General features: G+C 53.3%; 1 protein-coding gene across 2 annotated transcripts in view; it reads left to right on the top strand.

Moving 5' to 3' along the window:
• The first annotated feature begins 9193 nt into the window (after nt 1-9193).
• LOC144217782 (galactoside 2-alpha-L-fucosyltransferase SEC1-like) overlaps nt 9194-19049 on the top strand; it is a 17333-nt gene continuing 7477 nt past the window's right edge. The window contains exons 1-2 of one of the 2 annotated variants that reach the window (XM_077747497.1): nt 9194-9290; nt 17572-17711. In XM_077747497.1, the coding sequence (XP_077603623.1) occupies nt 17628-17711 (84 nt within the window). In that variant the 5' untranslated portion in view covers nt 9194-9290; nt 17572-17627. Of the gene's footprint in view, nt 9291-17571; nt 17712-19049 lie in introns of those variants that run through there. The other variant, XM_077747496.1, reaches the window with a different exon arrangement.

The following is a 19049-nucleotide window of genomic DNA, read 5'->3' as shown; positions in this document are numbered from 1 at the left end:
GGGGGGGGGGAGGGGGGGAGGAGCCGGGAAGGCGGAGGCGAGGGAGCGGGAGGGGAGGTCGGACAACTGCAGAGGTTTGGGAAGGGAAAGGGAGCCTGAGATGGAGCCCTGGCCACGGGGTGGAGGGAGACAGCCGGCTGGAGATGGGGAGCCCAGGGGGGAGGGAGACAGAGACGCACACTGAGAGAGAGATACAGGTAGAAAGACGCGGACAGTGCTAGATTCTGATGGAGGCAGAGAAAGACTTACAGAGACACACACTTAGCTATAGCAGCAGAGAGAGCCACCCACCCAGCAGGTCCGAGATGGGAGAACAAGATGCCAGGCAAGGGGGGAGGGGGAGGCACAGAAACGGAAAAGAGATCCAAAGACAGAGTGACACAGCCAATGCCAAAGAGACAGAGAAACACAGAGAAAGAGGTAGACTCACACGCGCACCCCTCTGAGTAGAAACACTCGGCAGAAAAAGAGAGAGCATCGAAGACAAGCAGATGACAGGGATCCAGAGACCCAGAGGGAGGGAGAGAGGCCCAGAAACAGACCAAAACGTCAAGGGAGAGAGCCGAGTCAGAAAGACAGGCCTTCGGAGAAAGAATTGGAAACAGACATTCAAAGGACCTAGAGATGGAGGTGACAGAGGCACCCAAAGGGAGTCAGAAATGGAGAGAGACAGAGAAAATGCGAGAAAGGTATGTATTACTTATCCATTGCCACATACCACATCACCCCAAAACTCAGTGGCTTCAAGCAACAAACGACTATTGTCTCATTGTCTCACCGTTTCAGAGGGGTTAGAGTTTGGGAGTGGCTTAGCTGGGTGGTTGGGCTCAGGGCTGTCATAAGGGTCCAGTTAGGCTACCGGCCGGGGTGCTGTCATCTGAAGGGTCGTCTGGGGCTAGAGGGTCACTTTCAAGCTCACCTATGCGGCCCCCAGGAGGCCTCATCAGTGGGCCTCACAATGTGACTGCTGACTTCCCCAGAGTGAGTGATTGCAGGAGAGAGAGAGAGAGAGAGAGAGGAGTCTTATATGACCTCATCTCCAAAATCACACACCATCACTTCTGTTTTATTCTGTCCCTCAAAAGTGAGTTGCTAAGTCTAGCCCGCATTCAAAGGGAAAGAGATTAAGCTCCTTCTCTTGAAGAGAAGAGCATCAGAGAATTGATGGGCCACCATCACAGGTAGGAGAGAAGAAGGGGGAGACGAGATGGACCCTGAAAGACCCATGAGGCTTTGAGGTCAGCGAGATACATATTCAGAAACTCAGTAACATGGGGAGAGAGATGCTTGAAGGTGGAGGGGACTATGAAGACAGGGGAAAGAGGCAAGATCAAGGAAACAACATCAATAATAATAAGTTACACTAATAACATCCAGTACATAAAGCACCTACTACATACCAGGGAGAGTTCTGAGACTTTCTGTGGACTCACTCGTATAATCCTCACAGCCGCCCAGTGAAGTAGAGACTGTTGTTCCATTCTACTCATGAGGAAACCAAGGGTCAGAAGCTGTAGGTGACTTGCCCAGAGTTCCTACACTTAAGAAGTGGCTGAACAGGGAAGGAAAACAAAGACAAAAGGGATGGAGGGGCGCCTGGGTGGCTCCGCTGTTTAAACATCCGACTCTAGATTTCAGCTCAGGTCACGATCTTGTGGTTGGTGGGTTCGAGCCCTGCATCAGGCTCTGGGTGTCCGTGCAGAGCCTGCTTGGGATTCCCTTTCTCTCCTTCTCTCTGCCCCTCCCCTGCTCTCTCACTCTCTCTCTCAAAATGAATAAATAAACTTTAAAAAAAAAAAAAGAGGGATGGAGGAAACATGATGGAGGGATGCAGAAAGTGGAAAGTGTCAGCTTCGAAGAGTGGAAGAGGGGCCCAGCTCTGATGGAGAAATAAAAAAAAAGACAGCCAACCTGACTGGACTTTCCTAGACACCAGGCCATGCCAAGCATCCTGTAGGCTTTATTTCAACCCTCAAAGCTGCCCGACGAGGTGGGGTTAAAATTAGCCCTATTGTAGAGCTCATCCTGCCCATGGGTCCTGTCCCCATGCTTTAATAAAGAAAGAAATTAGCCCCATTATACAGGTGGAAACACTGAGGCTGGTCAGAGACAGAAGCGACTCATTCAAGACATAGTAGGTTGGATGGTGCCCCACCCACCCACACACACCAAAAAAAAAAAACAAATAAATTTTAAAAAGTGCCCCAAACCCGTGAATGGGACCTAACTTGGCAAAAAGGTCTTTGCAGGTATGACTAAGTTAATGACCTTGAGATCAGATCCTCCTGCATTAAAAGGCTGGACCCTAAATCCAATGACAAGTGTCCTTATGAGAGAAAGGCAGAGGGAGGTTGGAGACGACAAAGTGAAGACAGAAGCACGGAGTGGAGGGCTATGGTCACAAGCCACGGAACGCCAGGAGCCACCGGAAACTGCAAGGATGGGTCCTGTCCGGGAACCTTCAGAGGGACTGAGGCCCTGCTGACACCATGATTTGGGCCCCGGGGCCTCCGGAGGTATGAGAGAAGACGTTTCTGGGTTGTTGTTTTTTTATTTTTTTATTTTTATTTTTTTTTTTTTTAATGTTTTATTTATTTCTAGGAGAGAGAGAGAGACAGCATGAGCAGGGGAGGGTCAGAGAGAGAGGGAGTCACAGACTGAAACAGGCTCCAGGCTCTGAGCTGGCAGTCAGCACAGAGCCCGACGCGGGGCTCGAACCCACGAACCGCGAGATCATGACCTAAGCGAAAGTCGGACGCTTAACTGACTAAGACACCCAGGCGCCCCTGTTGTTTTTTTAAATGTTTTTTATTTATTTCCGACAAAGAGAGACAGCCTGAGCAGGGGAGGGACAGAGAGAGAGGCAGACACAGAATCTGAAGCAGCTCCAGGCTCTGAGCTGTCAGCACAGAGCCCCACGCGGGGCTTGAACCCACGAACTGTGAGATCAAGACCTGAGCCGAAGTTGGCCGCTTAACCGACTGAGCCACCCAGGCGCCCCCATTTCTGTTGTTTTTAAGCCACGCAGTTTGTGCTCATTGCTTACGGCAGCCGACCCCAGGGGTGGGGAGAAATAATGAGAAAGAGTTGGAACTTTTCAGAGAGAGCTGATGATGGAGCCTGAGATACATGGAGGGAGAGCCAGACAAGACTGACGCTTCAGGAAGAGTAGGCTCTACCTACGCATTGGCTCTCCTCCTCCAGGAAGCCCTCCCTGAAGCCCCAGGCTGGGTTAGTGCCTACTGAGCACATTCCTAATGCCCTGTGCTACCTCTGTTAGAGCACAGATCCCATTAGAGGAGGGACTGTCTCCTGTGTGTCCTCATCAAGGGCCCAGGCCTGACCCATCACTGGGTCCTCAGCCTCGCCCCACACAGGGCACACGGGGCTGCTCCTCAGAGAAATTCAGCATGATTTTTTTTCAAATTTTTTTTTAATGTTTTATTTATTTCTAGGAGAGAGAGAGAGACAGCGTGAGCAGGGAAGGGTCAGAGAGAGAGGGAATCACAGACTCTGAAACAGGCTCCAGGCTCTGACCTGGCAGTCAGCACAGAGCCTGACGCGGGGCTCGAACCCACGAACCACGTGATCATGACCGAAGCGAAAGTCGGACGCTTAACCGACTACGCCACCCAGGCGCCCCAGAAATTCAGCATGATTGAATGAGGCCACGCTCCCCATGTCTCTCCCTAGAGACTCTGGCTCCCTCCTATCTGCTTTGGAGACACTTCGGGACCCTGCGAGGCCCAGCAAGGGCCTCACCTCCTCCAGGAAGTCTCCTCTGGTCTAACAGGTGAAGCCCCAAGCTGTCTCCATTGTTACACATCTCACCGGACGTAACTGTATGTAGGTCTCTCCCTACATATGTGTCTCCCGACTGTATGTAGTCACCTCCCCCCTGCTGCAGGGCAAGTCCTGGGTCTGGCTCGGGTCTCCACCCCAGTATTTCCCAGGGAGACCTCAGGAGAGTGTGCTGAAGGAAGGAATAAATGAAGGAATGAAGCCGAAATAGAGATGGTGGCATTGAGAAGTGGTGGAGAAGACAGTTTTTGGGGGGAGGGACTAAGAGGAAGGCTTCCAGACACGCCTGGGGGGCTCAGTTGGGTAAGCGGCCGACTTTGGCTCAGATCATGATCTCATGGTTTCTGGGTTCGAGCCCCGCGTTGGGCTCTGTGCTGACAGCTCAGAGCCGGGAGCCCGTTTCGGATTCTGTGTCTCCCTCTCTCTCTGCCCCTCCCCCACTCGAGCTCTATCTCTCCCTGTCTCTCAAACAATAAATAAATTTAAAAAAGAGGAAGGCTTCCAGGTGTAGGTGACATTTTCCTCTTTTTCTGTCCCCATAATCGAGGCCTGGCTCAAAACCCATCCTCTCCCGGCTGGCCTCCCCCTCCTGGCTCTCCCTCTACCTCGAGCCTCCCCTTCACTCATCCCAGACCTCACCCTGCCTCTGCCCATTGATGCCCAGCGCCCCTGGACAGAGTCCAACCCTCAGCCTTACTTGTCATGACCAAATCCTTCGTCTGTCCTTCAAGGCCTACCCCAAATATCACTGTCTCTAAGATACGTTTTCTGATCTCCGGGCTAGGTTCTCAGCCCTCTCTGGGCTCTCCAGAGCCTCCTCAGTGATTGTCCATATCATGTTTTTTTTCGTTTTTTTTGGTTTTTAGAGAGAGATAGAGACAGCATGAGCAGGGGAGGATCAGAGAGAGAGGGAGACACAGAATCCGAAACAGGCTCCAGGCTGTGAGCTGGCTGTCAGCACAGAGGCCGATGCGGGGCTTGAACCCACGAACCGTGAGATCATGACCTGAGCTGAAGCTGGACGCTTAACTGACTGAGCCACCCAGGCGCCCCGTTTTTTTTTTCCTCACAGAGGAATGACTCTCCCCTTCCTTTAGCTCCTACACCTCCCAGGGCTCCCCAGTGCCCCACAGAAAAAAACACACAGGCCCTCAGCGGCCCCGCAGAGGCCTCACATGCCTTGGTACCGCCAATCCCCAGCCCTGTCTTTCTTGTCTTACCACACCAGGCCCCCCAGCTTCGAGAACTCTGTACAGACTGTGGCCTCTAACTGGGGTTCTCTTTTCCTCTTCTCTGCCGGGCAAATTCTTACTCAGGCTCTTAGATACTGCAGGAGCCTCTTCCAGGAAGCCCTCAGCAACGCTGAGGTGGGCAGGGGGCTCCTCTGAGTTCTGGCAGCCACCTGTGTTGCCTCCATTATAGCCCCCAGACAGCCTGGCTCGCCGCCCGGAGGCGGAGGGAATGGCCGGGCTGGAGGTGGGTCCCAGATGTGGATTTCATGCCCATTCGTCTCGGTCGCTGGGAACAAAGTTTGGGTCACAGGAAACATATGGGGCTCGCCCCGCTCCTCACTTTCATCTCCTACCTCCCTGGCCCTTGGGTGGGAGGCGACAGGGCCAGGACTCTCCAGGCCAGGGCGGTTCCCACAGTCCCTCTTCACCTCCTCACCTCGAGAGCAGGGAGAGAGAGCTGTTCTCAACTTCCGGTCTCTTAGGGAAGCCCAGCAAAACCTTCCAGATCTGTGTTCTCGCCTCCTGGGCTCTCCTCTCCAGAGGGAGGTGTGGCCACCAGGCATTTAAGTATATATATATATATATAATATTTAAGTTTCTTTATTTATTTGGGAGGGAGGGGCAGAGAGAGAGGGAGAGAGAGAGAGAGAGAGAGAGAATCCTAAGCTCAAGTGAGGGGCTCAAACTCTCAAACTGAGCTGAAATCAAAAGTTGGACTCTTAACTGACTGAGCCACCCAGGCGCCCCTAAATATTAACAAACTCAAGTGGCTTTTCCACTGTGTCTGGGTGGCTCAGTCAGTTAAGCACCTGACTCTTGATCTCAGCTCAGCTCTTGATCTCAGGATTGTGAGTTCAAGTCCCACATTGGGCTCCACGTAGAGTCTACTTAAAAAAAAAAATCACATATGAACTCATTCGATCCTCGTAATATGCCCTGTGAGTTACTTCCTATCATCATCCCAATTTCACAGTTAAAAAGCTGAGGGAGGGGCACCTGGGTGGCTTAGTCGGTTAAGCGTCGGTCCGTCAGACTCGTGACTTCGGCTCAGGTCACAATCTCACAGTTTGTGGGAATCGATTCTCTCTCTGCTCTTTCTATGCTCCTTCCCTGCTCGCATTTTCTCTCTCTCTCTCAAAATAAATAAATAAACGTAAAACAACAACGACAACCAAGGGACACAGAGAGATTTGAACCCAGGCAGTCTGGGTTTATGCTCTTCATGAAAATGGTCTCTCAGAGTGTGCCGCCTGATAGAACTTTCTATAGTGGTAGATATGTTCTATCTCTGCTCTCTCCAGTAGGCTAGCCCCCAGCCACTTGAGCTGTGGCTAATGCAGCGGAGGAACCAAATTTTTATTTCATTTTAATCAACTTAAATTTAAACACACCTGGGTTTGAATCTCTGCCCTCACCTCCCCCTGGGAGCCTCAATTTCTTCATCTGTATAAGGGGTTTATATAACAATAGGACCAGCCTACGTATTCAACAAATATTTGAGTACCTATGGTGTTCTTGGGGCTGCGGTTACAACATGGGACATAACAGACACAAATCCAAGGTCAGGACAGCAGGAGGTGGAATGCAGTGCCTTGACCAGACTCCTTTGAATCTCAGCCTCTCTTTTCCTGGAATTGCCGAAAGGCTGCTCTGCCTAGCACTTCGTGATGTCATAGCATGCTCTGGGTTCTGATTGGCTGAGGGTCTGGCACGAAGCTGGGTTGGCAGATTTTTTCCCAAACATTCTTTCTTTTTCTCTTTCTTTGATATTAAAACACCCTATTTAGCTGGAGCCAAGACAGCGCAACATTAAAAGTTGTTTTTCTACCTTCTCTGGCAGCTAGGGGCGGTCATATCACCAAATTCTGGCCAATGAGATAAGAACAGATGGATTGTATAGCAGTTTTTGGAAAATAACCCTTATAAGTCAGCTGTGTGGGACTTTTGGCCTTTTCTGTTTACCTTCTTCCAACCAGATGCATTCTAAGGATGATGGAGAGGAAAGCCAGGAGGCTCCCGGTGGCTTGACTACACTCAGACCTTTTTTCTTTTCTTTTTTTTTTTAATTTTTTAATGTTTTATTTATTTCTAGGAGAGAGAGAGAGATAGCATGAGCAGGGGAGGGTCAGAGAGAGAGGGAGTCACAGACTGAAACAGGCTCCAGGCTCCGAGCTGGCAGCCAGCACAGAGCCCGATGCGGGGCTCGAACCCACGAACCGTGAGATATGACCTAAGCGAAAGTCGGACGCTTAACCGACTAAGCCACCCAGGCGCCCCAGACCTTTTTTTTTTTTCTAATTAGCTTCACACCCCTCGTGGTGCCCAGTGTGAGGCTTGAACTCACAACCCTGAGATCAAGACCTGAGCTGAGATCAAGAGTCAGCCGTTTAACCAACCAAGCCACCCAGGGGCCCAAATATTTGTTTTATTTGTTATTTCTTTAAGTGATCTCTATGCACAACATGGGGCTTGAACTCATGACCCTGAGATCAAGAGTCACATGCTCCACTGACTGAACTAGCCAGGCGCCCCACCGCCACCTCTTTTTTTAAGATTTTATTTTTCAGTAACCTCTACACCCAGTGTGGGACTCCAACTTATAACCCTGAGGTCAAGGGTCACATGCTCCACTGACTGACCCTCAGACCTCTTTTATGCAAGTGAGAAGTAGTTTCTGTCTTGCTTAACCCACTGTTACTTTGGGGTTTACTCTGACTCCTAATAATACAAGATGTTTGAGGCACCACTTCAGTTGCAGCTGGGCTGCAAGGTATAGACCATTTTTGTTTTGTTTGTGTGTTTGTTTTTAAATAATTGTTTATTTTGAGAGAGGGAATGTGGTGTGTGAGTGGAGGGAGGTGGAGGGAGAGAGAAAATCCCAAGCAGGCTCTGCACTGACAGCGTGGAGCCCAATGCAGGGCTCGATCCCACAAACCATGAGATCATGATCTGAGCCAAAATCAAGAGTCAGATGTTTAACCGACTGAGCCACCCAGGTGCCCCCGGGTTTTTTGTTTTGTTTTGTTTTTATTTTCCAATTTTTCTTCAAATTCCAGTTAACACATAGTGTAATGTTGGTTTCAGGAAAGTTAGACCATCTTTTTTTTTTTTTAATTTTTAATGTTTTATTTATTTCTGAGGGAGAGAGTGAGAGACAGCGTGAGCAGGGGAGGGTCAGAGAGAGAGGGAGACACAGAATCCGAAACAGGCTCCAGGCTCAGAGCTGTCAGCACAGAGCCCAACACAGGGCTCAAACCCACGAACCTGATCATGACCTGAGCCGAAGCCGGACGCTTAATTGACTGAGCCACCCAGGCACCCCTGGAGTTTCTTTCAAATCACAGAATCTACTCAAACACAGTGTTTGTTTATTTTCCTTTTATTGTTTGTTTGTTTACTGTTATTTGAGAGAGAAAGAGAGAGCCCATGAGTGGAGGAAAGAGGCTGAATCTTTAAATATATTTTTAAATACGTAATGTAGATATACGCCCCCAATTAAAGATTAATTGGAAGGAGCTACTATTTAATTAGATTCCACAGGAAAGTTCTCTCTGATGCTGGGAAATGGAAGCAGAGCCACACAGTGGAAAATTCCAGTGCTCACCCATTTCCAGTTGTGGCAGGTGGAACATCGGGCCCCAACATGTCCTCACTCTCATCCTTGGAAGGATCCAACATCCAGTGAACATGTTCGAGCCCCACGTTGGGCTCTGTGCTGACAGCTCAGAGCCTGGAGCCTGCTTCGGATTCTGTGTCTCCCTCACTCTCTGCCCCTCCGCCGCTCACACGCCGTCTCTTTCTCTCAAATAAATAAATACATACACACATAAAATAAGAACATTTAAAAATTAATAAAAAAAATAATTAAAGCGCAGAACCTTTCCCAGCGGGGGGAGAAAAAGACGTGAGGACAAAGAGGCAGGAGAAATTTGAAGTGGGAAGGGGACCCGGCCGGCCATCAGTGTCTTTGGAGCTGGAGGAAGGGACCAGGAGCCGTGAGCAAGTGGCCTCTATGAGCTGGGGATGAAAAGGAAACTTTCTCCCCCAGAGGCTGCAGCCTGGTATTTTACTTGGTAAATGGCACGCCAGGCTTTTGACCCGTAGAACTGCGAGACAATAAATGTAGATTGTTTCAGCGGCTGAGTTTGTGGAATTGTGTTACCACAGCAATAGAAAACGAGCACACTGGATCTTCTCTCTTTCCAGGCACGCAAGAGATTTCTCCTTCCCCACGTTTGTGCTGTCGGGTGAAGCCATGTGAGTAATCCTGACCAACGAACTATGAAATGGAACAGCCGGAGTCGTTCCTGAGCCAAATTCTTGATTTCTTTTTTTTTTAATGTTTTATTTATTTCTAGGAGAGAGAGAGAGACAGCGTGAGCAGGGGAGTGTCAGAGAGAGAAGGAGACACAGACTCCGAAATAGGTTCCAGGCTCTGAGCTGGCAGTCAGCACAGAGCCCGACGCGGGGCTCGAACCCACGAACCGCGAGATCATGACCTAAGCGAAAGTCAGACACTTAACCAACTAAGCTACCCAGGCGCCCCTCAAATTCTTGATTTCTTGCGTGGGACCATTCAGCCCTCTCTCGTTGGGAGCCATTTTCTGAACTCACGAAGTTGAGAAAACTTGTGAGGTTAAGGCAAGTTTGCACCCCACTCAAGGATCCACCCCACTCAACTATTTCTGCTTGAGCACGGACCCCCAAGGTACCGTGTTGATTGGTATCGGGAGTGGCTTGTCCCCTTATTCTGGCCCTGGTATGATGATCGCATCTTGTGAAGGAACTTATTGTGGGAACTTCTTTTGATAATGGGAACAGACATCGTGTCTCTGGCAGGCTGTTTTCCTCCATACTTTCCCTTGAGCTACGAACAGGCTAATGACCCTTACCCATAAAAGATTGACCTTTACGTGTATAATTCTGTTTCTACCATTGTGTTAGTCCAAGAGGTTCATACAGCTCAAGTCAACTAACCAAAAATGTTTCTCATGCCCTAGCTATTCAAGAAATCATAGACAAAAAGCTAAACACAAAGGTAAATGCACTCGAAGAGGCTATTCTATGTATTGGAAATGAGCTAAACTCTTTAAAGGTACAGTTGGCTCTCTGGTACCGTAAGGAATATAACTGGACTGGGGCGCCTGGGTGGCTCAGTTGGTTAAGCGTCCGGTTTCAGCTCAGGTCATGATCTCACGGTTCGTGGGTTCGAGCCCCGCGTCGGGCTCTGTGCTGACAGCCAGCTCGGAGCCTGGAGCCTGTTTCAGATTCTGTATCTCCCTCTGTCTCTGACCCTCCCCTGCTCACGCCGTCTCCCTCTGTCTCTCAGAAATAAATAAAACGTTATATTTAAAAAAAAAGGAATATAACTGGACAATCAAGTCTTGCCAGGGGACAAAGAGCCTAACTTAGAGAGAAGAAGGAACAGGTCAGGCCAGAACATAAGTTACCACATACACCTTTGCTAACTGGTGATGTATAGCAGCCCCTTCCCTAAGGCCTACATTCCACAAACACCTTCCCTTACACTGGCAGCTGTGACGAGGATGGATTAGCGTACCTGCAACTTAGCCTGTGACTTAATCTTAGCGTTATTAAAATGTGTATGTTGTCCTGCTTTTCCTAAGAACACCCTGTTATTTTCTTGGTTACTCAACCTCACTATGATTGGGGTAGTTCTGCAAGAATCCTTCTGTAAAACCCATTTCTGTACACTTTCCAAAGCGTCTTATCACAAAGAACTATCCACTGTAAAAATTCCATTTTCTGACACCATGTTATTGTTTGACCTCTAAATAAAGACACCAAAATCGACAGGGCAGAGATGCCTGCCTGGTGATCAGAAAGAATCGCAGAGCTCTCTCTCTCTCTCACCAACACCGTCCATTCTTCAGGGACCCCTGGACCGGCTCAAGTGGGTCTCCAGCCCTCTCTCTCCCTGTTGCAGTGATCAAAGATGCCATGGGTTGCGGTTGGTGCAGTGATAATATGGTAGATGACTCTCATCCTGAGTCCATGAATGACTCTGTGGAAAATGATCGCTTGCTGACTTGCATGGGACACATACATGACCAAGAAATCAACTTTCGTTGTATCATGCCAACAGGGTTAGCCCGGCTTGATTAATGGAAGGTCTCAATGAAGTAGAGGCACTAGCTTGCTGTTCTATGAGGAAGTGCATCCTAGGAAGAGAGAACAGAAAGTGCAAAGACCCTGGGGCAAGTGTGCTTGATTTTTTTTTAAAACGAATTTTATTCATTCATTCATTCATTTATGAGAGAGAGAGGACACAAGTGAGCAAGGGCAGGGAGAAAGAGAGAGGGAGAGAGAGGGAGAGAGAGAGAGAAAAGCAGGGCTCACCCCAACTAGGGCTCAAGCTCGCCTGAAGCAGGGCTCAGGGCCACCTGATGTGGGACTCAAACTCATGAACTGTGAGATCATGACCTGAGCCAAAGTCAGTCGCTTAACTGACTGAGCCCCCCAGGTGCCCAAGTGTGCTTGATTTTTAAAGGAACAGGAAGGAAGTCAGTGTGACATGAAGTCAGTTATGTGGTAGGAGTAGATCATGTAGGGTCCTGTAGGGGAAGGCAAGGACTTCATTTTTTTTTAATGTTTTTTATTTATTTCTGAGAGAGAGAGAGAGAGAGAGCATGAACAGGGGAGGGTTAGAGAGAGAGACACACACAATGTGAAGCAGGCTCCAGGCTCTGAGCTGTCAGCACAGAGCCCGACATAGGGCTCGAACCTACAAACCGTGAAATCATGACCTGAGCCAAAGTCGGACGCTTAACCAACGGAGCCACACAGGCGCCCCAAGGCAAGGACTTTAGATTTTATTCTGAAAGAGATGGGAAGCCATTCAAGAGTTTTAGCATGATAATATCATATCTGACTTGGGCGTGGTTTTTTAAATATCTATTTTTATTTTGAGAAAGAGTATGCCTACGTAAGCGAGGGGATGGGGGAGAGAGAAAGAGAGAGAGAGAAAGGAGATTGGGAATCCCAGGCAGGCTCTGTGCTGTCAACGGAGAGCCCTATGTGAGACTCAATCTCATGAACTGTGAGATCATGACCTGAGCCGAAATCAAGAGTCAGACGACCAACCGAGCCACCCAGGTGACCCTGACTTGGGTTTTAAAGCCACCATCGTAGTTCTGTATTGAGAAACTCTAAGTAGGGGGGAGAGGGAAGACCAGTATGGACACTACTGTAATAACCCAAGGAACAATGGTGATGGCATAGACCACGTGGTGGCAGTGGACGTGGTACAGAGGGTTGACTCATGAACATATGTAGTAGGTGGGGTGTATAGGATTTGCAGATGGACAGGACATGAGGGTGGAGTGTGGGGGCAAATCCCTGACTAAACTGGCTTCAAGAGGGAACGCAAAAAGACAAGATAAGGAAGATAGTTTTGCTGGAACAGAAAACTCTTAGAAAATCCCTTAGGGGCACCCGGGTGGCTCAGTCGGTTAAGCGACTGACCCTTGGTTTAGGCTCAGGCTATGATCTCACAGTTCGTGAGTTCCGAACCCACGTCTGGCTCCGCAGTGTGGAGCCTGCTTGGGATTCTCTCCCTCTCTCTGTCTCTTCCCCACTTGCTCTGTCTCTCTTGAGATAAACAAATAGACTTAAAAAAATAATAAAGTCCCTTAAAGACTCCCAACTCCCCGCCCTGGGCCCAACCGGAAGCCAAGACAAGTTTCCCAGATATAGGACATTATTGGTGGCTTGGGGGTTAAACAGTCACCTCCTGGAGACTATTTCCTTCCTTTTTGTTGGCTGGAGGGCCCGGTGTCTCGTCCTAGTAGCCTATGACGTCACGGCCCATCCTGAGTCTCCACAGGCTGAGAGGCCTTCTTTCCTCTCAGGGAAGGAACAGGGTTGCTCTGTAGGCCCAATGGCCAGTAAGTCACAACCTCGGTGACTCACCTGCAAGGATCACCCAAATTTGAAATTGTTGTTGACCGTGGCTGCAGGGGGCAGAGGTCAGGTGGCAAAGAAAGTCCTAGGCTATGACAACCTTCCGTTCCACAGTACCTACTGCTTCTTGCTTTTTTTTTTTTTTCAGCTCCACCCCTGTGGCCCGTAGGGACTCAACTGTCGGGTGGGAACAGAGTTCGGCCTAGCACCAAGTGATGCCCACACCACTCGGTGGCTCCCAACTGGCTATTCTCTCCGGAAAGGGTTCAGGCTGCACTCCAAGACCAGATGAACCTCAGTCAGAACCCTCCTCGGATATTCACTCCAAGTCCCTCTATTCCTTTCTCAGAGACTATCCCAGGGGCCATCGGGGAACACAATGTTCCTCACGGTGGAACTTTCTGGAAATCCGGCACTGCCGGCCTTTCCTCCGGCGCGTCTCCCACCTTTTCAATCCACCCTCCCTCCCACTGGCTTCTGGCCAATCGTCAGGCAACACGGGTCTGACCGGCACATTGTGATGTCTTTCCAGCTCTTTCGCCGGACGAGGCGTTTAGACAGGGAGCAAGGCCGTTCTGCAGCTCCGCACGTTTACTTCACTTGCCCCGCCCGGACCCTCCCAGCGCACGTCAGGCGTCTGTAGCCAAAAATCCCCCGAGATCTGAGACTTTATTTAGGGGACTCGCTGCCCAGGTCACAGGCCGAATGTCCTCGCCAGAAGCCAAAAGCCCCGCTCGCGGTCCACCGCCTTTGGAGAAAGGTCCCCGCGGCCTGGCGGGAGCCAGTGACGTCAGGCGCTCCGCGGCTCCTGATTGGATGGCCGAGGGACGCGCCGTCGAAGTAGAAGGTTCAGCGCGCGGTCACTTCCCAGTTCCCTCGTGGGCTGCGGAGGCCGAGCAGGTCGGGCTTCAGGGCTCGGGCCCCGGGCTCGGGGAGGGAGGNCAGGGCCAGCCGCTGCCACGCCGGGCCCGCCGCCTCTGACGCCAGCACCTGCGCGCGGAGAACTGTGGGGAGGGTTCCGTCAGGCCCCCTGGGGTGGGGTGACCAGGGGCCGGGGGACTCTGGGGTGCCCTGGGGTNTTGAGGGTGGGCGGTCTGGGGGTCCGTGGAGGAGACAAAGGCGGGGCTTATGGAGCGCGAGGTCGGGTTCCAGGATTGTAATTACAGAGCCCTCCTCCCCCGGAGGGGAGGCCAGACCGAGAGAGGAACTCGGGGGCCTGGGCCATGCCAGGTGGGGCCCTTCGGGGTTCGTACTGGAAGCAGCAGACGCCAGAGTTACTAAACGATCGGGCGCAGGGGACGGCTAAGGGGACCCTACAGTGGGTGTGGCTGGGAACAAAGCAGAAGAGGCAGGTTCAGGGTCTCTGATGTGGCAGAGTGAAGAGATGTCAGAAGCAGAGCCCTTGGGAAAGGGTATTGCTGGGAGGAGGGGCTCCGGGACGAATCTGGGGGCCAGAAGGAGGTCAGAGCCTAGAACCTGAGGTCGTACTAGTGGTGATTCAGAACCATGTAATCAGGGAAGGGCGGAGGTGAGACGTGGCAGGGGAAGGACCCTGGCTGGCGAGCTGAGTCTGTGGGACAGAAGATCTCTGGGGGAGGCAGGAGGAGAAGTTTCCACCTTCCAAGTCCTAGGACACCAGTGGCTAGGACCAGAAGACGGCGATCTTCAGGGAAGAGAAGCCTGGGGTCTTATACTATTGAGGAAAGTAACAGGCTGGGCTGACCTCCTGAGGATCTAAGAGAACTGAGTTACCTGAGGTCACAGGCCCTGAGGTCACGGGGCTGGTGTGGACTGATGGATTGTGGAACTTTGGGGTGGGTCTCTGTGGGAGTGGGGCTGGGGTGCAGAATCTGGGACCCTGATGGGAGGCGGAAAGTATCTGATAGGCAAGAATGTCCATTCAGCCAGTTCCTCTTTCTCCTTCAGTCCCCAAGAGGCCACCTTTCTCGCTCAGAGGTGTCCGGCTGAAGGAGATAGTGAAACTCTGACGGCCCAGAAGATGGGGGAAGAGGGGACATAGGAAGATAGGGGACGCCCCCTCCTCCGCTGCCCCTGCCCCCCCTCCCATTGTCTTCTGTCCCATTAGGTCCTAGATCAGGAAGGGTCCTTTAAGAGTGCGCCTTCCCACTGAAGATGAGAACTCTGAAGCCCAGAGAAGGAGGCGGCCATCAGGTCCCCTGGGTAGCCTCGGGCCTTTTTTTCTCCCCGGCACTCACCATACTCCTGCTGACAGTAGCGCCAAAGGCTCATGTGTACCCTGGTGTCCGACACATTGCAGTAGTTTTGACACTGAGGGTCTGGGGAGGGTCAGGACATCCGCAGTGGGCTCCCGAGGCCTGGGCCACAGCATTGTACCCCTGCCCGGCCCCGCGTTCCATCTTGATGGGCACGGGAGGCGTGGGGGGTGGGGGTGCTCCAACCCTGGGGACTGGGCTTTGCGGGCCACCCCCGTGTTCCCACCTGGGGGCCCCGGCAGCCCATCCCTGATCCCTCTTGCTGCCAGGGTTCTCCATACCAGCCTTACCGGAGCTGTAAGCGCCCGGGGTAGTCGCAGCGGGGGTTGTTACCTCTGGAATTCCTGTGAGAGACGAGAAATTTAATTTAGGGTCACCNNNCCCTTAAGCACCCTTTGCCCTCCTCCCCCAGGACCTGGAGCTGGTCCCTAGTCCCTTCCTCCTTTGGCTCCAGGAATCTAGACCCCCAGCCCCCTCCTCCCTGAGACACAGGAGTCCAGGCTCCCAGCCTCCTCCTTCCCAAGACTAAGGAGACAGGAGTTCGAGGCCCCACCTCCCGCCAGGGACCCAGCCCTCAGCATCCGTTGGCCCTTGGCCGCTGGAGGTGTGAGACGGCCCCTTCGTCCCACCTGGACAGGCGGCCCCGCCCCTCCTGACTCACGCTGGCAAGGCATCCTGGGAGAGCGGCTCTGCTGGTAGCCGGGCCCGCAGCGGTTGCACGTCAGCCCGATGACCCCTAGCTTGCAGGGGCACTGCCCGCTGGTCTGGTTGCAGATGCCACCCATCGCCCCGATAGGGTGACACTGGCAGGCTACGTGGGGAGAGGAGCCGGGGATCTGGGGTGTCTGGGCCCTAGGTGCTCCTTCCCAGTCACCCAGACCCCTCCCGGCTCAGACCCAGGAGTCCCGTCCTGCCCCCCCTTTCCTCCGAGGCCCCCCTCCAGGCTGCACTCACCCCTGCAGGCCTTGCGGCTGGTGATCGGCTGGCCGGGGTCCCTCCAGAACCCGGGCCGGCAGTAGTGGCAGTGGCGCCCAGCCGTGTGGTGGCGGCACCGCTCACAGACGCCCCCGCTCCGGCCCCCAGACAGCCTGAACAGCTCCGAGTTGAACCTGCACCTTCGGGCATGCTGGTTGCAGGAACAAGCTAGAAACAGGGCGGAGCAGGCACGCGTCAGGCTTGGCCTTTCTGTCCCCAGCCTCCACGCTCTCCCCCCACTGCCCGCAGGGGAAGAAACAAAGCAGCGCACACGCGATTGGGTACAAAGAAGAGATGGCCTGGGGGTCCCGGGGTTAGCCTGGCTCCCAGAGCCTCTTCGTTCCCATCTTTACGATGGGCGCACAGGACTGGAGTGGGTAAGCCCAAGGGGCCCGATGGACCTCCTGATTGTCCGTGAGACACTGGGGGCTTAGCAAGGAGCGGCCCCTCCCGGGCGGGCGTGGGCTGCGAGTCAGACCCCCGCTCGTCCGCTCCCCGCTGTGTTCCTTGAGCAAGTGACTTCTTTCTGCAGCTCAGCTTCCTTTGCTGTATCATGACAGTTCCAACGTCTACTTCCTGAGGCTTAAGGGAAACCAAAGGGATATAGAGTCCTTGACCCAGAGCCTGCCCTTGCCTGTGGAGAGCTTCTGCATGCCCGGTGCCGTGCATTTCGTTCTCAGATCGGCTCTGTGAGGCTCATAGCCTCATCAGCCCCATTTTGCAGATGTGAAAACAGAGGCACGGAGAGGCAAAGTCATCCGCCCAAAGCTGAGGGGCGGTGCGAGGCAGGGTCGGCACCCAGGCCTCCTGTCTCCGGACGGTTCAGTGTGGCTAGCAGCCTGTGCCCCGCGCACGTTTTCCTAGAGAACACTGGTCAGGGAGGCCGTGGGTGTCGAACCTTAGTACTACCTCTCACGGTTACCAGGAAACAGTTACAAAGAACAACACAGCTTCTCAGGGGCGCCCCCAGAGCCCAGGGATCTAGCCAGCATTTCTGAGCGAGGTGCTGATGCAGGGGGTTCGCTGGCCATTCTTTAGAGATATTTAAGAAGGGGCCTGGGCTGGCAGGTCCCCAGAACCCGGAGGAGCTGTAGGAAAGTCAGGAAACTGAGGCAGCTGTGTGTTTTTGGAAAAATGACTCCGCTCTCTAAACTGAGGCTTCCTTCCGTCCAGCCCAGCGGGGACCTCAGCCCCTCTCTGCCGGGTTTCCGTGGGCCTCGCGGGCAGCAAGTGCTCTTCAGATGATCAAGGGGAAGAATCAGGCTTTGGATTCCTTCTGACCGGAGGGTGATCACTTCAGCTCATTTGCGCCTGGAACACTCCAGCCGAGAGAAGGCGTCCAGGTCACCCCCGTAGGTCAAGCCCGCAGCTCTGCCCCAGGGCTTAGTCCCACCTTGTTCCCACAGACCCTGCTTCGTCACAACACCATCGACTTTTTACCCCGGTTCGGAGTGCAGGCGTCATGCTCAGCCTGGGGCGATGTGGCGACCCTCAGCCGGACAGCCTGTCCAGGCCCAGGATGACCCCCGTCCTGCCCCCAGACAACGTGAGTCTCCTCTTGGGGATCAGACCTGGTTGGTGGGAAGGGATCAACTGAACAGAGGTCTTGAGGGGGTGGGGGCAGAGGGTGTGGGAAGACCCCAGTGAGGATGAGGACAGAGTGGGGAGCGAAAGCCAGGGGAATGGTCTGCAGATCCTTCCAGAAACAGAAGAGGGAGGGGCCTAGAATGTGGAGCGGGGAGAGAGGAGGTGTGTGTGTGTGTGTGTGTGTGTGTGTGTGTGTAGAGTGGAGTGGAGTGGAGGTACTTCCCAGGGCCTGGTAACAAATGCACCCCATTAACCAGGGCAGCAGAGGCTGGAGGCAGTAGAGAGAGGGCTGTCTGAGGAAAAACCGTGGTGGGCGGGGAGGGCTCGGAGCAGGCCTGGGGCGAGGTGGTCTAGCTGGATGGCCCAGTGGGTCGCCCATTATCTAGAAAAGTCTGTCTTCCGGAGTCCAGTCCCAGCACTGCCGCTTGCTGGCATGGAGACCTAAGGCAAGTGGGGCGCCCCCTGGGGCCCCACCTTCCTCATCCGGGGAACGGTAACTCTGGCTCAGTATGGCCAGGGCCCGAACTAAGCTTCATTGTAAGGACTCTATGCCTATCAACTCATTGGGTTTTCAGCACAGCCTGTAAAAGAAGAGCTGTGACTAGCCCCGCTTGAGAGGCGAGGAAGCGGAGGCACAGAGAGGTCAGGTCACTTGCCTGTGGTCACACAGCCCTGGAGCAGAGGAGCTGGGATTTGAGGCCAGGCTGGCCCACCCGCCCCTGAGCCCGTGTCCCCATCTGCCTCTCTGGGGCGCCTGGCGTGACAGCACCTGCCAGGAGCTCGGCAGGGACAAGCCAAGACCCCAGAGCTGGAGTCCCCGAGCTTGGATCCTGACTCTGCCACTTCCTAGCTGTGTGTGCCTGTGCGAGGGACTTCCTCCCCTCGGGCCTCAGCCTCCTCATCCTTGAAAGGGGCCCAATGACAAAGCCCGCCTGGTACACAGCAGGTGATGGGGACGTGTGTGGTTAGTGGGTAAAGACTTCCCCCACGTGGTTGGTTTGACGAGTCGGGAAAAGTCCAGCTGCCCTGTTCCCCAGGACCGTTGGGTAAGTGTCACTTGAGCACCTACCGCGGGCCAGGAAAGGTTAGAGCAGCCGCGGGGGCATGTAAGGGTGGGCGGCAGAGACTGGGGCAGGCAGGGGGAGGCTGTGCAGGAGGTGAAGAGGGGACCCGCTCTGGAGCGTGAGCGGCAAGCCCGGCTCAGAAGGGAGTGATGGGTGGGGGGGCAGGAAGAGGAGGGCCCAGGACTCACGCAGGCAGGGGTGGGGGTGCTGGGGCGTGGCGGGCCGCCAGGGCC

Source organism: Crocuta crocuta, unplaced genomic scaffold (assembly GCF_008692635.1).
Source record: "Crocuta crocuta isolate KB4526 unplaced genomic scaffold, BGI_CrCroc_1.0 scaffold334, whole genome shotgun sequence".
NCBI lineage: Eukaryota > Metazoa > Chordata > Mammalia > Carnivora > Hyaenidae > Crocuta > Crocuta crocuta.
Note: the sequence above shows the minus strand (reverse complement) of the source record. Positions and strands in the feature narration are given on the sequence as shown.